General features: G+C 45.6%; 1 protein-coding gene across 5 annotated transcripts in view; it reads left to right on the forward strand.

Annotated features, from left to right (window-relative positions):
• Positions 1-20,747, forward strand: part of Dpf3 (D4, zinc and double PHD fingers, family 3) — a 295,896-nt gene that overhangs the window by 215,683 nt on the left and 59,466 nt on the right. For 3 of the 5 annotated variants that reach the window (XM_013507168.1, XM_013507166.1, XM_005409438.2), the window contains one exon: positions 5,205-5,333. In XM_013507168.1, coding sequence (XP_013362622.1) covers positions 5,205-5,333 — 129 coding nt within the window. Of the gene's footprint in view, positions 1-5,204; positions 5,334-8,149; positions 9,513-16,821; positions 17,416-20,747 lie in introns of those variants that run through there. The other 2 variants (XR_264640.2, XR_001231939.1) reach the window with 2 other exon arrangements.

Genomic DNA, 20,747 nt, shown 5'->3' on the forward strand with positions numbered 1-20,747 from the left:
TGAGAGATGAAGTAATAACAGGTGGCAAGAGCGGAGGCTGCTGGAGCCCAGGATTCCGGTTGCCATGGAAACATGTCAGCCCTGTGGAGGGACACGGGAACTGTCAGCATGGGGGGGGCAAGTGAGAGGAGTGAGGAGAGGCACATCTTTTCCCGGAGGACTTTGCGCATGGCCCCCAAGTTTTCTAAGGGCTGCACAGCCCAATCTACAGGGCCCTGGATAAACAGCTACTGAGCTGGGGCAGGGGCTGGGACTGGCTGGGAGGTCCTGAGTATGGCTGTGTGCTTGTGAACCCCAGGCCCTGGCAGGCAGGTCCACGGTCTGCTCAGAATGTGAGGCCATGTCTTGTGTGTGTGTGTGTGTGTGTGTGTGTGTGTGTGTGTGTATGCGTGTGTGTGTGCGTGCGTGTGTGCGCGTGGCGCGCGCCAAGGAGGAGCCTCAACTTCCGGCCTGCTTCCTGTTTCCCTGGGACAAAGAGGGTGCAGGTCTGGTCTCTACAGAACCTTGGTGAGGGGCTGCTGTGAGGGCCATCCAATCCATGCCGTTCATTCTTTCCATAAGTGGTAGGTATAATGCAGCAGAGACTGAACTGAAAGGGGGAAAGATAGCTCTGCCTGCGTGGTAGTTTTATGGAAGACTTGCGGCCTTATTTACCATAGATATAAGTCCCGATTAAACGAAAATCTCCTGTAGCGCACACTAATTCCCTTCTAGAATGCCTGCTCTCCCTTCCCTGAGCATAGTGGTGAGACTCTTCGAGGCTTAGCTTTTCTTTTCTCTTGCTTTGAGTTATTTGAATGTTCCCTCCCTCCCACCTTTTGTTATTTTTTCGGCATTTCTTCATGAACTTTGTACCTGATTTCCCTTTTCTATTTTCCCTTTGAACTGTTTTGAGTCATCTCCCCCAGGTAGATTCCTAAACTCTTAAGGCTTACTTTATTTTCTCAGCCGCTTCCTTGTATCTATTCTATGATCTCAGCCCATGAACATTAATCAACAGTAAACCAAATCCATCATCATGGACTCTGCATTCGAGATACCACTCGGGTCTTTGCCCTCCCTGTCATCTTATTCTATAAAGCGGGACTCAATTTCCCATAAGCAGAAGCAGGATCTCTATTTAAATCCTGCTTGCAAGGTCTGGGCGAGCTTCCTATTTATAGTAAAATCCTTTTTATAATGATCTCATGTACAGTACCAGGAAATTGCTCACGGCTGGGTCAGGCCATAGGCCAATCTAGCCATGGTATTAGCTTGACTTAAAAACATTCCTTCATGAGCCTCTGGAATTCTCCAGAGAAGTGTTTTCACAGACTGTATGACAATAAATGGGGTCACCCGGATGGATTACTGTGGTAGGGATGTTAAGTTCAAAAGGAATTTCTGCTTTTATCAGGCCAATCTCAATAATTTTTTTTATCACTTTGGGCCTTGTAAATAGCATATTGGGTGAATCAGGTTGACTGTAGAGAGATTTATGAAATACTTGATATGCAAGATATGGCCAGGAAGTGTTTGCCTCTGGACTTCCCTGGAGGCAGACAAATGTGATTAGAGGTAGAATCTTTCAGGACATAGACAGACCGGGGTGAATCCTGTCTCTCCTTCTTTGTAACTAAGACCTGGAGCCAGCACCTTAATCTCTTGGGTATCAATGGCCCCATGTGTCAAATAATTTCTGCTTCACAAAGATTCTGTAGGAATCAATGAAACAGTGCATGCAGCTCATCCAGCATGAGCTTTGTTGGAGTTGTGTAATGAACACCTGCTTCTTTTGCTTCTCAGCAAGCAGGTGAACAAGATGGAGGCTGAGTGGGTAGGTGTGACCTGGTATCTCTTTCTTTTTTTTTTCTTGTTTTTTTTTTTCCTGGTACTGGGAATTGAACTCATGACCTCGCGCTTGCCAGGCAAGCACTGTGCTGCTGAGCTAAATCTCCAGCCCCATGGTATCTCTTTCTCAAGAGACAATGAGTTATGGCCCTCAGCTACCTACATCTGTGTACTCTGGGAGCTGGCCTTGAATCCAGGTCAGATGACCAACCCAGCCAGCTCTTGTCTTTGAGGAATTGAGAAATAAAGCAATGGCAGTAAATGATATTCAGAGCAACAGGTAGCTCTGCCCCCGGGACAACACACACAGTACTCTGTCCTCACAAGGAGGAGGTCCCAGGGGCATCTTCATGTGACAGCAAGAGCAAGAAGAATATGGATAGCATGCAAAATCTGCAGATGCTCAAGTCTCTCAAGTAAAGTGGAATAGTATTTGCACATAGCTTATGCATGCTCAGTTTTATTCTCTAAGCCATGTCTATATAGCTCTGCCATCCATTTCTACGCCATTCTTCCTACAAAGGGTTGGTAACCATGTCCAGCATACAAGACAGGTAGATGTTCAAGCAATGAGTGAGACGTGGTTCTGGGCTTGGAGGAGCAGATCATTTAGTATGGGAGATAAGGCACACATGTGTCAACAAGAGAAGGGTCCTAAGCATGATGACAGCAGACTTCCCTCCCCAAAGCATGACTGCTTTTTTCTAGCTGGGAATTGGGTGTGTTCAATGGGTGAACCCTCACTCTGACACCAATTCTAAACACCAAAATGTGTGCAAGAGTCAGATGCAGAGTTGTTAGTCTCTTCTGCGGTATTTTATCATGACGGAAGGATGCTTTGAGCTCATTGTGTCAAGGAGCGAGTCGGCACTGAAATAAAAATGATTTCTTTGAAAATAAAGCATAACTGTTTGCTGTCACTTTCTGTCCTGGTCCATTGCTAGACCAAAGTGTATCTGCTGCCCAGCGTGTCACAGCTGCACACACCGGGGCTACCAGGTGGGGTTTTACATCTCCCTGCCTACCCGGAATGGGCGCTTTGTATAGCCACCAACCAACACAGATGTGGGGACCTTGCATGAACTCTGTCTCATTAGAAACTTCTTTTCTTCCGATAAATTAAATTCTGCTCCTTTGGTCTTTTTACATAGGATCATTTCCTATATCACTATCTGCTTTGCTCTACTAGATCATTTCTGAGTTTTTATTTCTTGCTCTATTGGAGTTCTTCACTCAATAGTCTGTTGGTGGTGAATACTGTAAGTAATTATCTGGACATTCTTACACTGTACATTGTACTTCATTTTCATATGTCACAGGGGATAGAGTACGGTGGAGACAATCAGAGTCTTTGGTTGCTTAAGGATTTTTCAAGGGCCAGGAAATCAGGAAGTCCCTAGGTGTATGGGTGAAAGACAGAGGAGGAACCTGGGCCCCCTGAGAGTTGTTGGAGTGATATACGTGGGGTCCTTTAATTGGTTTCATGCAGGAAGCATTATCAGTTGTGACGGGCATCTGAACGTTTGAGATCTAGTTCCTGTCCGTCATGAAACTTAGCTTTGGTTTACCTCTAGCCCCCAATTTTATACATTCCACCTCTGATTTACGCTCACGACTCGATAGTTTTCCACTTACATTTTGGTGAGGAAAGCCTGTGTGTTCCTGCTTCCTAGACATGACTGGATTTTCTCAGGAATGTTCTTAGAAAGGCGAAGATGGCAATTGAAGGAGAAGGAAGAGAGGGATGCTGGTACTTCTGGATTGGGGCAAAACACATTTTACAGGCAGAGTAATGTTTTCGTCAGATGCACTGGTTTTGTGAGATTATTTGTAAACCTATTCTGTATGCCGTGCAGATGTCTTTGAGCTCTCGCGGCAGAGGAAGAAAAGCCCATACTCTACAGACCTCAGGGGGTGGGCCAGCTCCTCTGCCTCCCCCAAACAGCCGACCCTTTCTTTGCAGAGAATTGTTTGCCTCCCTGAAGATGGAAATCAATGACTTAGAAACTGATTAAACAATCCAAATAGCAACTGATAAATGGATTAACCCTCCCTAATATGATTCCACTAGCTTTTGTCTTCCGCCTTCCCCAGGTAAGTTTTCTATTCCTGGAGGCAAAGCAGAGGCATGGAGGAAGCAAAGGCCAGAGGGAATCATATTAAAGTGGGTGAATCTGTTTATCACTTACTGTGTGGATGGTATTTCTACTCACATGTCTGCTTTCTTTTACAGATTTGTACCCTTCGGGACCCTGATTAGTATTAGCCAGTGAATAATGAAAGGTAGCAGCAGGTGTTGGGGATGCCAAGGAGGAGGGAGATAGCGGTTAAGGCTGATCCCACAAATGGAGAGGTTATTTTTTCCTTTTATTCGCAAACAGGAAGTGCAAATGGGATGAATGCCCATGATAGGAGGAAAGAAACAGAGCAAAATGGAAGCATTTCTCCCATGCAAAGAAACTGTCTGAGGCTTTTCAGCCAGCCCCTCGAAGTTCCCAAAGACATGTGCTATTCTTCCAAAGCTTTGTTTTTGAGGTCATGATCCAAAAGTTTTCTTTGTCTTTGTTTAAGGACTCTCAGCAGGGGCTAGTTATAGAGTTAATATTCCAATACTAATCGTTTAACCCTTCAAATGTTCTCCATTTGGCCCATCTCTGGCATGAGACTGAGTAAGCGCCTGGGAAACTTGTGTATAGTTCTAATTCTAGGCACTTGGGCTGTGCACATTAACTTATCCCAGTGCTTCTTCTGAATGATGAGTCTTCAGGGAGAGGAGGCTGAATAAGAACAGATACTTGTGTGCCTTCCGAGGTGTCCATCAGATTCCCAAAGAACTTCGCCAGTGTGCTTTCAGGAAATAACCAGCTACTTGTCATACTTCTTTATTTTCCTTTTCAGGGACAGGAGGAGGACTATTTCCTACACGAGAACATTTTTTTTTTCTAAAGCAAGATCCAGGCACTGACTGTTGCTCCTCCTCCAGCCATTGCTCTTTATGGTTTCCATCTGATGTTTGGGGTCTTGGCTTGAGGACTGCTTGTTCAAGGTTGATAGAAGTTCACTTGACTAGCGGTACTTCTGGATGGACTGTTTATCTAGAGATGTGATCAGAGGAGCAAGGCGGTTTCTATAAAAATCGCTGGGAAATATTACAGAAATTAAACTCTGGAAGACTTGAAGGCATTAATACCATTGAACCAAGAAGGAACCAAAAGAACACTCTGCCTAATATCACAACTTGGTTGTAACAAACCCTTATGTCCTAAACTTCATGTTGTGTCTGGAGTGGATTCTGCCACACTGTGGGAGGAGAAGAGGGGGCAGTAGGAACACATCTCAGCCTAAAATTGGAATTTGTTTTAATGTTTCCACAGCCCAGAAAGGACCAGATGGGACGGTCATTCCCAATAACTACTGTGACTTCTGCTTGGGGGGCTCTAACATGAACAAGAAGAGTGGGCGGCCTGAAGAGCTGGTGTCCTGTGCAGACTGTGGACGCTCTGGTGAGTGTGTCCCCTTCCTGCATCATGTGCGCATAGCCCAGGAACTCTTCTGCTTGTACCCCTCTGCCATCTTGTCGGGGAGGGGCGGAAGAGTAGAGCGGAGAAGTAAATGATGGTGGTGATGATTTCGAGTGGAGAGGATCTTCTAGGTCGTTCTGAGAGTTTTCCTCTTTAGGTCTTGAGAACCAAAAGTCATGCCCTGCCTTCCAGGGTAAGAGTCAAGGAAGTTGTAGCTTGTGTCTAGCCTTTGAGGTGGGCATTACTTTGTGTGGATTGTTGTAGGCAGTAGCAAAGTAGAGTGGAGAAACCTGGAGATGCATGCTTTCGTGCAGCGTGCTTCCTCATAACGGATGGTGCACATGTTATGAAAAGATATGTCTGTTCTGTGGGAGTACCTGGGGGCAATCCAGGAGAGCGTGAATATATGAACATTGAGAAAGCAGCCGCATTGTGAATTGTGGAAATCAGGGATCCCTGGGCTCCTGGGTAGCTGCATAAATGTACCACCTTCACTGACCACTCATGTCATTTTCTTGTGGAAGAGAAAAAAGAGACTCTTATAAATCAAGGAGGCAAAAGGGTAGGCATCCCTGCATTCCTGGGGCCAATCTGGAGTTCACTTGGTATATATATATATATCCCAGAAACTAAAATATCAAAAAGAGACTCCTTTCATTCTTAAAATAAGTTCAGGTCTTTCCTATTATTTCAGTTTTCAGTTCTAACCAATCCATTAGTTTTTGGCTGACCACGCGTGGTTGGTTAGTGCTACCTATTTTTCGTATTGTTCTGTGTTATAATTAGACCAAAGTAGAAGGGGAGAGAGGATTTGATACGCACCATTAGTCTCATCAGTTACTGACTTGGTGAAGCAGTTTGGTTGGTTCCAGCATGAGGAGTCGTTACTCCTCACCACCTTTTGACCTAATCTCATTTCCATTCCCAGCCCCAAGACAAGGACTGAGATGAACATACCTTGGTTTACGGCAGCAACTCAGTTCTTCCTGGTTCTATTTGAAAAATCTTCCCTTTACCTCTTTTACATTTTGAAGTCAGGATTTTCTAGGGCTCGAGACTGCCTTGAATGGGAAGCTGGTAACAGAAAAAGGACTTGGTTTCCACTGCACACAACCCTCAACACTTACTTCTCAGGGATCCTGCCAGGGTGGCCCTTTGGGCAATTCTGTCGACTCATATACAGTACAAACGTGATACCTAACATCGAACTTTTCACTCTGTTGGTGCTAGCTTAGAAGATAGGGGCCTGGTGATTGTGAACTCTGGTTTTTAGATTCTCAAAAAGAAAATAAAACAAATGAAATTTAACTCAGTGTTTTCCAAGGGCAAGCAATCAGACAAAATCTCTACTCCCTGAAGAAGGTCACTTGGTGGAGTGCTGCTCGAAATAGGACATTATGGGCTGTTGTAGGTTCAGATGGGATCGGAGACAGCACATTCACATTCTCATTGCAAACTACTATAATTTCCCCCTTTTCTATCTTGTGAAAGGTGGGGCACTTGCATCTGATCCATGGGCATCAGAAGTGGGGTGGTGGTTTTATTCTACACTCAGCCTATCTTTCTACAACCTTCACTCGGCTTTCCTTTTCTATGTTCTGTCTGCTATGTGACTCAGGGGGCCATTTTTTTTTTTTTTAACGAGGGTAGACATTTTCTTTGCAGTTGCCGAGGATTAATTTTGGTGTATCACTTAGTCGAGGTGTGACTCTGATGTTCCTGAAATAGTTGATCCTTTGGGAACACACAGGTGGCATTAGCCTGTACCTGTTAAGGCAAGTGGGCGAGTACTTCCCCGGGGCCTCCCTGGGGTCTTTCCAGAGAAGAGCGTGGAGCTTGGAGAAGCTGCTTTTTCCTGCCCACCTGCTCCACTGCTTCCGTTTCCGGGGATAAAGTGGGATGCTTGCAACTGGCCCTAAAAGAGGCGCATCATTACTGTCTGGGGAGGCAGCTTGGAGCCCATTAAACTATTTACGAGTTTAAAACTGAGTTTTACTGACTGTAAGACCCTGTGTTTTATTAGGCCTGTGGCTCTTATTTCTCACCTTCTTAATGTTTTGAGTTAGATTAGACGATCTGACCCTTCTGGAGTATCTAAGACCTGGGCGTGTTTAGCGGCCGGAGTGTGTGTGTGGTGTGTGTGCGTGCGCACACTTGTGTGTGGGTGCAGGTCGCAGTTCCTCCACCGGTTAAAGGCAATGTGAAACTCTTCGACGACTTACCAATACCAGCCTTTGCAACTTCTTTTTGCTTTCAGTGCAAATGAACTTCATGGTGTAAGGATAGAATTGAAAGGGTCCTGAAAGAATGGGATGAGAAGCAAGGAAACATAAAAATAAGACGGACTTAACCACCTTGAATGGGTTATCTGATAGCAATACCTTTGTAAAGCTAACTGTCAAAGTGATGGACAAACACTGTTCAGAGCAGCATCCGCTGAAAACACCAAAGAAATGCCAGCCAGGCTTAAAACCACCGAGACAGTCATTGTCTGGGGCAGGGTTGAGCGAGCGCGCATGCGTCTGTGTGCTGAGGAAGAGGAGAGATCCTGTCGCTCCTCTGGCTGTCAGAAGCTGTGGACATGTGTGTTATGGTAGAAATGCTGCCTTTCCGGGGGAGGGGAAGGCGTGCTTTGTCCCAAATCCCATCCGTAGGTGATGTACCTGGTTAACCCGTTTTGGTGTGACAATGGCTCGGTATCTTGCTATTAAGAATAACATTGTAATAACGTAATGAGAATATTAATGATGCTGTCTGTTGCTTAACCCATGTGCTGATATATTCATCATACATGTCAGCTCATTTGGGAGGAGAAGGCAGGAAGGAGAAGGAGGCAGCGGCCGCAGCACGCACCACGGAGGACTTATTCGGTTCCACGTCAGAAAGTGACACCTCAACTTTCCACGGCTTTGACGAGGACGATTTGGAAGAGCCTCGCTCCTGTCGAGGACGCCGCGGTGGCCGGGGCTCGCCCACAGCAGATAAAAAGGGCCGCTGCTAAGCCCGTGGAACAGACTGTCTGGGCAATCAGCCACCCCTCTGACTCTGGTCATTGTTCTGGTTCTGAGATATATATATATATATTTTTAATGAAAGACGACTTAAGTTCTTAAGTTTTCCCTATCCTTGCCTTTTCCTCCCGCCGTCCACACGTCCCTTTCCACTGCCATCCCTCTATTCTGGGTGTGTACAACGGAAGCACCAACTACTGAAACAAAGCTAAACAAAAGAGAGTGCGAGTGCTCCAGAGACGTGGCATGGCTATGTGCTATTTATTTTCCCTAGAAATAGGAAATTAGGTGGATTTTTTCTTTTTGGGGGGCGGGGGTCTTTTTGACATGAGCAGAGTTGATTTCCTCAGTTTTCCTATTTATTGGCAAAACGAAGAGAAGCAGAACACTGGTTTTGGAAACAAAGGGCCAATAACATTAAAAGTTATTATTTATGTATGCTAGCTATTATTAGAATCAGACTTTTTTGAGAGAGAGAGCAGGAGAAGGGAAATCAAAGAAATCGCAGTAATATCCTGTTTAAACGCAAGCCACTGGGGGGAGAAGTTCCTCAATGGGAGATGATTGCATTTTCTGTGCCCGGTGGAGCTGTGGCCTCCTGCGGCAGACCCCTTTCCCATTTCTCCTCCCTGACCTTTCCGTCTTCCTCTCTGCTTGCGAGAAAATGTCAGCCGTCCCCGAGAAACGCGCCTGCCCCTTGTCTGGCCTCCCTCCAGCGCGGGCCCTGGCCAGCGGCCGCCTCCTGGGCTCCTCCTCTGCTCGGGCAGAGCTACTGTTTCCTTGTTGCTGGTTTTTCCTCGCTCTCCACTTGGCGAAGCACAACTTCCAAAGGCAGGAGTGGAATATAAGCAGAAGTCGGTGACCGAACGAGCAGAGGCCTCGCTCAGGGAAGAAGAATGAAAGCTCGTGGTGTATTCCCCTCCCCACGCCCCTGGTTAAAAACACCTAACTGCCTGTTGGATGATCAAGCCTCCTGTATTTCTTCTACATTTTTTTTTATAGTGCCCGCCAGGCACTTTGTTTTGTGTCTCCAATAGCAACTCATGAAAGAAACCAAAGCAACACTCGCTCAAGGCCCCTGGCAATGGAGTAGACCGTCCACCTGGTTGGCAGCCCCAACATCAGAAAGCTTCGAGGCTCTGCCCTAAAGGTAAGTCCTGGTTTACCTGTCTGTGAAGAGGGCAAAACCATCAGTTTTTTTGGTTTTGTTTTGGTTTGGTTTTTTAATTACTTTTCTATGCCTTTCTTTTCTTTTTCCTTTGGTCCCCCCAACCCATCTCAGCTTGCTCTTTTGTTTATCCGGGTCCTCCCTTCTTAGTGTGGGAGTGGCTTCCTGGAGTGTTTTGTGTCCAGAGCCCACAGTGTCCTGTGTGTGCATGTGATTCATACCTCCCTGGGCTCGGTGTGGGGCTGAGGCTTGCCTGGATGATGGAGAGGCTCTGTGGGCAGAATGGTGGGCTTCTGGCTGTGGCTTTCATCGCAAGAGAAACTGGCTGGGGAAATGCTTGGCCGACTCTGCCTCCCTTGGCAAAATGAGGAAGTGGAGTTCAGGGAGCTGCGGTTGGAGCTGGCTGCTGGGCTTGGTAGGAATGAGGAGGTGCAGTCACAGGGTGCTGCATGTCCCGGGTGGTGTTCCTTGCTCTAGGCGTCAATTTCACAGCCAAGGGAATGAGTCCAAATTAAGGATCCCTGGTTAGGCACAACACTCATCTTGGCTGTTCGGAAGATTTTGAACTCGCACCAAGTGTGGCCAGGGTCTCTGGCCTCCATGAGAACCCAGCCTGGAGATACAAGCCGTGCCAGCTGACCTGGATTAGGAGATCCAGGTGGCTTCCAGGCTTCCATGCTGCTTTTTGTGTGTCAGAGAAGATCTACTTTGACAATCGAGTCTTTGCCGATACCGCTGAATTAAACTCACTACAAAAATAAACCCACAGACAGATCCTTCATGCTTCCCTGGTAGCCTGGCAGAAAGGGCTCCTACTTTACTCCTGTATCATGTGGTATATGATCACCTGGGTGTGCATTCTCAGTGTTCGGAGAATGAAAGTAACAACCCCACCCACTTTGGGGATGTTCTGCCTAACCTGTATGTGGTCCTGCTCCTGTGAATATGGTATAAACCTCCAATGTTGTAGTACTCCTGCATGCTCACAGGTGTGAATAAACCGACATAGTTGGTTCTAGAAGGTTTCTGCTAAGGGGGTCCAGCGCGCTTTTGCTATCACTTTCCACATCTGTACTTTGTTCTTTTGATTCAGGTACATTGGATTCCTAGCCTTATGATTTCCATTGACGAAATGTTAGCTTCTATGGTAATCACAGTATGTCCAATCTATACTACCATTTGAAATCTGTTTAGTTGTTCATGATCCTGGAATTAGCAATGATAACTTGGCTTAGAACTTGAGAGCTTAGAAAATCCTTATGATTAAAAAAATTATATAAAAACACCTCTTGGTTTCAAAGTCCAACTTGAGGTTCTAAAGGGGAACAAACAATTTAGACATGTTTAATAAGACAAATCGCCCCGGAAAATATTTATCTGAATACCGCATGGGTTGTTTAATTTATTTCCCTCGTATAATTTGATTTTCAATTTTTCTTGCTAGGGGTAGTACACGTCCCCTTCTTTCTTAGTTGGTTCAGCCAACATGAGCATAAAAATCTCATTTAGCGTCACGTGAGCTTCTTGTCTGCTTTGTTTTTAATACTGGGAATCAAACTCAGGACAGTGCGCACGCCAGGCAGACACTGTGCCACTGAGCTATGTCCTTGGCCCAAGCTTCTCGTCTCATTTGGTAATAGTATATTTTAACAGACTCAAAATTTTTATTCATTAAAGAGGAAAAAAGGAACTTGAGGAGACTTGAAATGATCATGGAAGTTCACACCTTTCACTTTTCATTTCAGAAAAGTCACCTTGGAGAAGTTAAGTGCATTTAGTTTGAAGGTGTAGAATGAACATTGCTTTGGAGGCAGAGTGTCTTAAGGCAGATGGAGAAAACTCTGAGAATGTGTAGAAGGAGGAAGATGGCTATCCTGGATTTACAACCAACGTGATGGTTGATGTCATGTTTTTAGCCCCTTTGCTCTAAATGACAATGTTCAACACTTATGTGTTGAGTGATGTTCTGGGTGCTTTTCTTGGAATGCTTCATTTAATCTCTGTGACTATCCTATGAGATAAATAGCCTATATTATCCCCGGCTTACAAACAAAGAAGCCAAATCTTAGTAAACGGAAGTTCCCACAGATACTAAGAAGTCAGACTTTGATCCCCAGTGACCAGATTCTAGAACCTATGTGCTGTACCATTCCCCATCACGTTCCTTGGCTAGTCCTTAGCTAAAGACTATATCTATGTGCACACATGCGTGCTTGGCTCAGTTCTGACTGAAAAGAAGGACATTTTTAATGACTCCAGTTTCAAAAGTTAGCCTTCTTAAGAGCAACTTTGGCAACTGAAAAGTAAGCAATTAGGTCCTATAAAAGAGAGTCCTGACCAAGGTTTTGTGCAGAATATTATAGATCTTCTAAACCTCATTTCTAGAATTCCCTCTTGATGCCTGTTAAGGGCAAGGAGATTTCTCTCTCTCTGTCTCTCTCTCTCTCTCTCTCTCTCTCTCCTCTCTTTGCTCTCCACCCCCACTACACTCCATACTGGGGATTGAGCTGTATCTCAGCCCTATTTTATTTTTTATTTTGAGACAGGGTCTTGGTAAATTGCCCGAGCTGGGCTTGAACTGGTCATCCTCCTTCCTGCCTCAGCCCCTCAGGGTGCCGTGATTACAGGTGTGTGCAACCAGATTCCACTGAAACACCTTTTTTTGTGACCTCAAGAATCACAGGAGCTCTGTGAGCTATGGACACACCCATCTTTTTGTGGTTGCTTTTGTTCGATAAGTATCACTACTCAAGTTTTAAAATAAAAGGAAATGAAAATCGTCAAGGTGAAAATGATCTGACCAGTTTCCTTTGCCCACCGCCCCCCACTGAATGTTTCAGATATATCTCCTAATTTTGTGAGGCCAAGCCCTAAGATAGGGGAAGCAAAGACATAGAACTTTCTAAATATGTAGCAGCATTCAAATCCCCCAGGGGGTAACTGGTGTGTAAATAAAGGTGACAGTTGTTGCTGTCTGTCTGATGTGTTTTCCTACCCCAAATAATCTAATTCTTTATTTATGTCAGTGAGACTAGGTAGAGATTAGATACTATAATCACTACAACACTGGGAATGAGAAATATGCATTTAATTTTTTTAAGGTACTTTAAAACCAGTAATCCAATTTGCCGCTTGTATTTTAGAGAGGAGGATTTAATAAAAAATACAGTGTTCACATCAATAGTCTCCGTTTAAGTCTTCCTGCTTCTTTTGCATCTCTCTGCACCTAATGGGCTGCAGCCTGATGCTGCCTTTCTACTGCACTTGAGGGAACACGAGATCATTACTCGGGGAGAGAACTAAAGGCTGTTTGGAGGCTCTCACTTCATGGTGGAAGAAAATTAATTAATTTTATCTCAATATGCCTGTTACATCTGATGAATATCATGTTGAACATGTGCTTAAAGTCGGAGCAGACTCATGCGTTAGGGATTTTCCCAGAGAGGATTTTGTTTAGCCTTTGGAATTGGAGTTGCTTATGTCGTGTGTTTTCTGAATGAGATATTTTGGATCTGGTGAGCAGAAGCGTAGAGTACAAGTAAAGTAGAAGTCCTAAGTTCTGGACTTGACTATCTGTGCGATTTTGTTGCGAGGAAGCTCTGCCTCAGTTTCTCTACTCTTAGCATATGGACCTTTGTTTCCTTATCACAACGTTTAGCCAGTAGTAACTCATGATGGTTCTTAAAAGAACTCTGCGGAGTGGCATGAATTAGTTCCACTTTACTGGTGAGAAAACTGAGGCTCAATCAGGATGATGATTGGTCTGAAGCTCTGGGGTCAGTAAGTGGGTCTGGGTCTTCTAGTACTCTTTCCTCAGTCCATACTGATATCCCCACAGATCATATTTTCAAGATGTTTTGAATAAAGTTAGCAAGGGGCTTTGAGGGCCTTTACTTAAGACTTTATTGGGCTATATGGATCCTGTAAGACAAAACCAAAACCAAAACAACAAGACCAACATATTCCACACTGGAACCCTACTGAGAAAGATCAATGTTTTAGATCCTCACAAACTTTTTGAAAGAACTCAGGTTGACCTTCCTGAATGATCAGCGTTTTGGTGGTGGGATGACTGGAGAGGTGGCCAGGAGGGAACATTTTGGACTGCCTTGCTCACGTGCCCAGCCCAAGTGCTTTGAACACTAAACAATGAATTATAGGACACTGGTGTGCGTACTGAAAGTGATTTCTGACCATTTACTCAAAATAACAGCATAGGAAAAGCCATTCGCTTGATTGATTTACAAATCAAGGATGTAAATCCTAAGGATGAGGGAAGATCCCTGTCAGAACTGAATTATTAGCTAAAACAAACAAAAAACAAGCATGGAAGTAGGTTTTCAGAGTATCTAAACACTGGCCCTCAACAAGAACTAAGACTGTAATTTTTTTTAAATTTTGAAATAATTTCACACATACAACCTACTTACAAAAATAATACAAAGAATTTCCATAAATGCTTCGCCCGGACTCTCCAAATAACCACAGTTATCCCTCCAAATGTCACAATCAGGAAATCAACGCCAAGACAATACTACAATCTACAGAACTAATTCAGATTTCAAATTCTGCCAGTTATCTCACTAACATCCCCCGCCCCTTTTATTGAGACAGGGTCTCACTATGCAGTTCAGGCTAGCCTTGACCTCATGATATAGCCCAGGCTGACTTCTAACTCATCGTGATCCTCCTGCCTCAGCCTTCTGAGTGGCAGGATTGTAGGCATGTGCCACCACATCCAGCCTTTAATGTCCTTTTGATGATCCAGGATCCATCTAGGGTCACATGTTGTAGTCGCCATGTTCTGCTGGAGCCCTTTAACCTAGAATAGGTACTTATACGACCTAACCGTTTATCAGCTTAAACGTTTCATGGAAAGCCATGCACTTCAGGTTTGTGCATTTTCTAATGATTGAAAGGATGTGCATCTGCAGTAAGAATAGCACAGAAATGGTGTTGTATCCTTCTCAGTGCATTTTATCAGAAGGAACACGATCAAATTAGCCTACTAGTAGTGACCCAGATTGTGGTCTTTGAGCTGAGGTTTCAGGCTACTGTGTTTATAGACTGTGGGTGATATTTTCATTCAGACATACTTTAGTGCCTTTGGTGACAAGGGATTGAAGGAATAGCAGGATGCACATAACTCCTCAGCCCTGTGGAGGCTAGTGTGCTATGAAGCACAGGGCCAATGGGTTTATCTGCAGTCTAGTTGGGAGGATTAGATTCTCCCAAATAGTGTGTAAGTGCAGTGATGGGTTAGTATGCCATTCCTTTGGGTCATGAGGGATATTTTCTTGGAGGGCGACATCAGATCAGAAAGGAGCTCTGGACTGACCATTGCTATTTAACCTAGGCAAGAACGGCTATTGTTATACTAACCCATAACTGCGCTTATACACTATTAGGAAAGTTGGAGGAGCCGTGTCTGGACACAGCGTCCGTTGGTCACCTCAGAGTGGGCAGGCAAATGAGAGCCAGGACGCAGGAAAGCAGGGCGGTAAGGGGCGAAGGAGAGAGAACGAGGATGGGAAGGTGGCATGGGGCACTGGTGGTGTGCGGAAGGGTGCAGAGCTAGGCTTCCGTGGAGACACTGCAAACAGAGCAGGACACTTTCAGTGGCCGATAGTTGTGTGGCAGAGGAAATGTAAGAGAACGTGGATGTTAATAGTGCAAAGCTAGGAACTAATGAACTATTTTCTTGCTTGGGGCAGAAGAAGTGTGTGTGTGTGTGTGTGTGTGTGTATGTGTATGTGCACACGTGTGCTAGCGGGGGGCAAAAGGAGGAAGTTTTCGGAAATCAAAGGGCTGTGATAGTATTATTATGAGACTGATCACAGACACAGGGGCAGGTGACATCTGACCTGAGGGTTGAGGCCTCAGAGGAGGGACAGAAAGGCTCTGGAAGAGAGCTGGATGCTGCCTGACGCCCAGCAAGAGGTGCCGGCAGCATCTCTGTGGGAGGCCGGAAGGCAGGCCACACTGGCTCATCTCAAGGGAAGGGACCGGAGGCAGGCAGCAGTCGTCGAGGAGAAGGACGGGAGGGAGACACGAGAGGAGCAGATGAGAGACGTGAGGCCTGAGATGGCCCTGGGTGGAGGGAAGGGAAGAAGGACACGTCTGGGTCAGAGCTCAGCAGGGGTGAAAACGGGCCCCGCTCCATCTTCGTCTGAACCTGTGAGTAGGTGGATGACATCTCAGCCTCAGAAGTGCGTCTAGTCCGGGTCTCCACACCTGGCTCGGGATTGATGCTTTGGCCCTGGAAGCAGAGATGCAGCAGCAGGAGAGTTTCGACTTGGATGAGACTGAGCTGCTTGTTTGGTTTTGAGATTTATCCCTGGTGCCTTGGCCGTTCTCCATTTAGGCCCCCTTGCCCTTCTTCCCTCCCTCGGTGGCGGCCGAGCTCAGGGTGATCTCTGCTCTGTGAAGGCCGCCGTCTCTGCCCTCGGGAACTGCTTCTGGGGTGAAACGTGCGTGCAGTTGCTTTTGTTGTCTACTCTTGTACAGACAGCTCCACGCCACAGACCAACATGACTTAGGGGATTCCATTTCAGCTGGAAGCAAACTCTGTGGCTGGTTGGTACCCATCCAAGCTAAGGACGCACCTGGTTTGGAATGCCCCCAGGTTTCAAGGCTGACTCTTGGAATCACAGGGCTAGAGGAGGACTGGAACAGATCTCTTGACTTGGGTCTTGTTTGCGAGTAGTGCTGACTCCTTGGGCTTGCTTGGGGCAGGGTTGGAGGTGAGGGCGTGCGTATATGAAACAGTGTCCTTGTCCGCCTCAGGCCAAATGAGACAGCTATTGGGATTTTCTGTGGCTGCAGCTCGTCCTATACCATAGAAGTACTCTTTCCTACTTAGGTGACAGGTAGACAGATGACATCATAATGTTCTGTTCTGGGATGTTGTAACTTTGAAAAGATTCAATTTGTGTGGCTTCTAAATAGTGGGGAATAATGCTTTTCTTTGGGAACACCCAGCTTTGCCTGCCACACCACCGAGGAGTTGGAAATCCAGCTGTGGTCTCTACCTCTTGGGCCATTCAGCAACTGACCTGCCTTGTCCCTGGCTGCTTTCTTTCTGCTGATGTCCAAGGCACCAGAGATCTGAGCTTGGTTTTCATTGCCCCATAACCAGAGCTTCATTAGCTTGGTCATTAGTTGGTGGTTTTCTTTCTTTTTTTAAACTCATTTCATTTTTGCTACCCACTTCATTTTAATCTTTCTTTCTTAGGTAGTTGTCCCATGCTGTTGTTTTTTGTTTTATCTTTCGTTGCCTTTCCCTCTGCAGTCAACTCTATGGCCCGGGAACTGTGCGTCCTTCAAGCAAGCCATATCTGAAGAAGGTGAAAAGAAGTCAAGATGATCGGCACCTCCTCCTCTTCCTTCTCCTCCTCCTCTTCCCTTGCCCGGCCCCTTCCCATGCGTGTGTTTCAGCCAACGCCAGAGCCTGGATTGTGGGAAATCCTCCAGCACAACTCAGCTCCATTCAGCTCAGCGAAGTCTCGGGAATGACCTCAGTTTGTGCAATATGAAGATGTTTTTTTTCCTTTTTAAAATTCTTCATTACATTTTCTTTAAGTGTCTGTGAGAAAGTACCCAGGTCAGACTGGAATTTGCTCTACAATAGAAATAACACACAAACAGACAAAAAAGTTAACTGTTTTATTTATTTCAATATTTAAAAGAGGAAAGTGTGATGTTGCACAATATTTTTGTTTAAAGTACTTTCCACTTCGAAAGTTAAAAGCAATTTTGTGAAGACATGAAATCAAAAGAGTACTTACTGTAAAATAAAGACTGCATATTAACTCTAAGGAAAAATACCCCAAGTTTTTAATAAGAAAATAAAGATCAACTCTGCTCTCTCAGGCTTTTTAAAAAAGCCATTCATGTATGTGCTTTAGGTATTTTTATTTCTGCGAGTTGGATGTGGTAAGTGAGGAGTGATCAGTTTTTTTTTCCTTCTTCAAAAGTCTATTGAAAATGTCGGTGATGTTACATGATTATGTGTTAAGATTTGACTGAAATAAATTAGCAGTGCCTCCTCTCTGAGCCCCGCCCCCCAGGCAAGCCCGATTGAGCGGAACCTTTCCCACAAGGAACTTCCACCTGATGATTAGCTATATCTCTGCACATTCAACAGATTCAAACACAGCCTAGTTTCATAAAAATATAGCGAAGAAGAACAGCGAAAAATAAGCATCTGCCAAGATGCTATTAATTCAGTTAGCTAACAGCTCCAAGAAGCAGCTGGCAAAGGGTGCCTTCTGCTGAGCTTGCTTCAGGGGCCTGAGATTCTAGAGCTGCTGCCCAGGGCTAGGAAGATCCCCTAGAATGATGGGAACCTCAAATTCAGTTGCCTGAGGGGGTAAAGGAGGAAGGCGGGTATTCTAACATGGCCGTAATGGCGCTGATGGAAGTGAGTATTCTGGTTGGTGGAGTGGACTCGGCATTGTCTGTAGAATAGCTAAGGAGCATCACTGACTGACTGCGCCACGGGTTCTGCCCCAGTCTGCCCACCCGGATGGTCTTTTCCGGGTCTGTGCTCTAGGCTTTCCTTCACGCGTCAGCAGAGTCAGAGCACACCTGCCTGTCACGCTGGGGACTCCTGCCGTTCCTGCACTCCCAGTTCCACTACAGTGCTCCTTAGCCCGGAGCTCTCCTTTACCTCCAAAAGGAGAAGTTGGGTGGGCACAGACTTCCTGCTGTTCCTTTCAGGTCTCCCGGTCAAGGCCAGTCTCTGTGGGGTAGATCTCCAGGAGTATCTGTGTACCATTTTGTAGCCCTTTTCTATGACATTTCCTGATTTAAAATGTCCCTTGTCAAATGCTATTAATAACAATAATAATCTGCTCTCCAACCAACTTCCACAAGGTAAAACATGTATATAACTGTGATAAAGCTTTACATAATGTAGGGTTACATATGAAGTTTGTGTATGTTTCTAAAGCTTTACATAATGTAGGGTTACACATGAAGTTTGTGTATGTTTCTGTTAAATAAAAGCCTATTTCTAATATATGTATATATATGTATGGGTGTGTGTATGCACACATACCCACACATATATATTATAAAATTTGCTTGATCAACTAACCTCATCCTGCAGGAGTTCAACTTTCACACCATTGTGTGAAAGGCGCTCCTGGAAGGATGCTGCCCACTTGCATGCCCCAAATTTGTTGAGCTCCACTGTTTTATTTAGAAGCACAGTCTAGGCCTGCAGTTGCCACTGGCTTGGCATGAACGAACAATGTCCAGGGGTGGTGCCAGCACCCACCCCTGGAGCCCAGAATTGCTATCACCCACCCACCATCACCAGCCTCTCCATGGCCAACACGGCTTTATTGAAATCCTGGCTAGGTGTGTAGACTTAACACGCCTGTTCAAAGATGCTGACATGCCCGTGCCAAGAATAGAAGTGTTGCACAGAAATGAGAGACTTAGTGTGTGCCTGGAAGCGATGGGAGGTGAATGTTCCGTTGTCTGAAAGGTGCCGTCGGAGCGGCCTCCCGCAGCTGTCAGCGGAGGCCCTCTCAGTGGGCTTGCCTTGTGTGTGGAGATGGGCTCTGTTGTCTGACAGGACCTCTGGGTCAGATGGAACAGGTCCGCATGGCAGGCCCGTCTTGCCCGCTGAGCATTGCCGGCCCCCATTAGGGGCCGGGGGAGACTGAATGCGACGCGGCAGTGCTGCTGCGAATGGACTCATCTTTTAGGTTGAATGTCATGTGTGCCTTCCACCACAGGCTCTGTGAGTTTTCCTTGTAGTAAGAAGGAAGTTTCTCCCCTCCCCTCAACATATTACCCTCCGAAAGTTTCTCCCTCTTTTTATTGTGGTGAAATATGTGTAAGATGAAGTGTACCACTTTAATCACCCTCAAGCACGCAGTTCTGTGGCAGAAGCACTTTTACACCGTTGTACAGCCAGCACCCCACCCATCTCTAGAATGCTTTCATCTTCTCCAACCAAAACTCTGCACCCTCGAAACACTTACTCCCCATTCTTTTCTCCCCCCGGTCCCTGGCGACCACTTTACTTTGTGTCCCTGTGAATCTGACAGCTCTAGGTACCTCAGATGAGTAGACTCACATAGTATTTGCCCTTCTGTCACTGACTTCTTCCACTTAGCATAATACCTTCAAGGTTAATTTATGTTGTAGCATGGAGCCTTTTAACGGCTAAATATTTCATTGTACGTATTTGTAGCATTTTGTCTATCTGTTCATTTGTCGTAAACAACTTGGGATAAAAAGGAAATATTACACATTTGTCGTACTCTTCCTAGTTCCTATAAGGACTCAAAATCTGAAACATCAGACCCAAGTCAGAGTTCACCTGTCCTTTTTTTTTTTTTTTTTGGTGGGAAGGAATTGCACCTGAAACCGGCCCTCTAATTTTCACCTAGAAAAGGACACATTGATTCTGGAGGGTCAGCATTGTCTCCCTTCATGTGCCTTCCCTCGTGACTAAGGCTTGCTTGGTAGATGCTGCGTGAGGCTGCTTATAGGGGCAAGAGCTGAAGTACCAGTACACACGAGCAAAGGTAGAGGAAGCCCAGGGTAATCAGGTATTTTCAGCGGCCCTGGGGGCAGGGGATGCCTTTTTCAAATGTTTGGTGGTGAGCTGCTGGCTAAGAATGCTTTATATTTGTAGATGGTTATGACCAAGAGGAAGGAGAAAAGCATACCTATCAACCTGAGCATGAGAAAGAGAAAAGGAAATCATTTTCTTCCTCCACTTGGAAAAATAGTTACTATTAAGAGTTAGTTCTGGGACTGAAATTCAGATGTCTGCAGAGCAGGCATCTTCAGTAAGTGAAGCAGCCAGGTGGAGGAAGACAGCAGTGGCAGGGAGATGGGAACAGCTCTTGGTCCTCAACTTGAGGTCATGGGGCGACAGCAGGGGCGGTAGAGAATGGCTGAGCCCACGCGCGCTGGTGTTCCGGATGGGGCAGCTGCCTCTCGGCTCTAGAGATGCTGCCTGCGGAGGTGTGGGCCCAGGATTCTCAGGTCTTCTGGATTTTTAAGAGAGACCAAAAATAAAAACTTTGGCGATTATCTCCTTGTTTTAAAATGCCAGACACATTTTGATGGCTTTGGGGCATCTTTTCCTAAGAGTTGGACCTCAGGGTAATGTAGGAGTTGAGATTGGAATGCCTTATCTGAAATCCTTCCTAACAGCAGATCTTTATCGTAATCTAGATATCTCCCCTC

Source organism: Chinchilla lanigera, unplaced genomic scaffold (assembly GCF_000276665.1).
Source record: "Chinchilla lanigera isolate Chin_1 unplaced genomic scaffold, ChiLan1.0 scaffold00122, whole genome shotgun sequence".
NCBI lineage: Eukaryota > Metazoa > Chordata > Mammalia > Rodentia > Chinchillidae > Chinchilla > Chinchilla lanigera.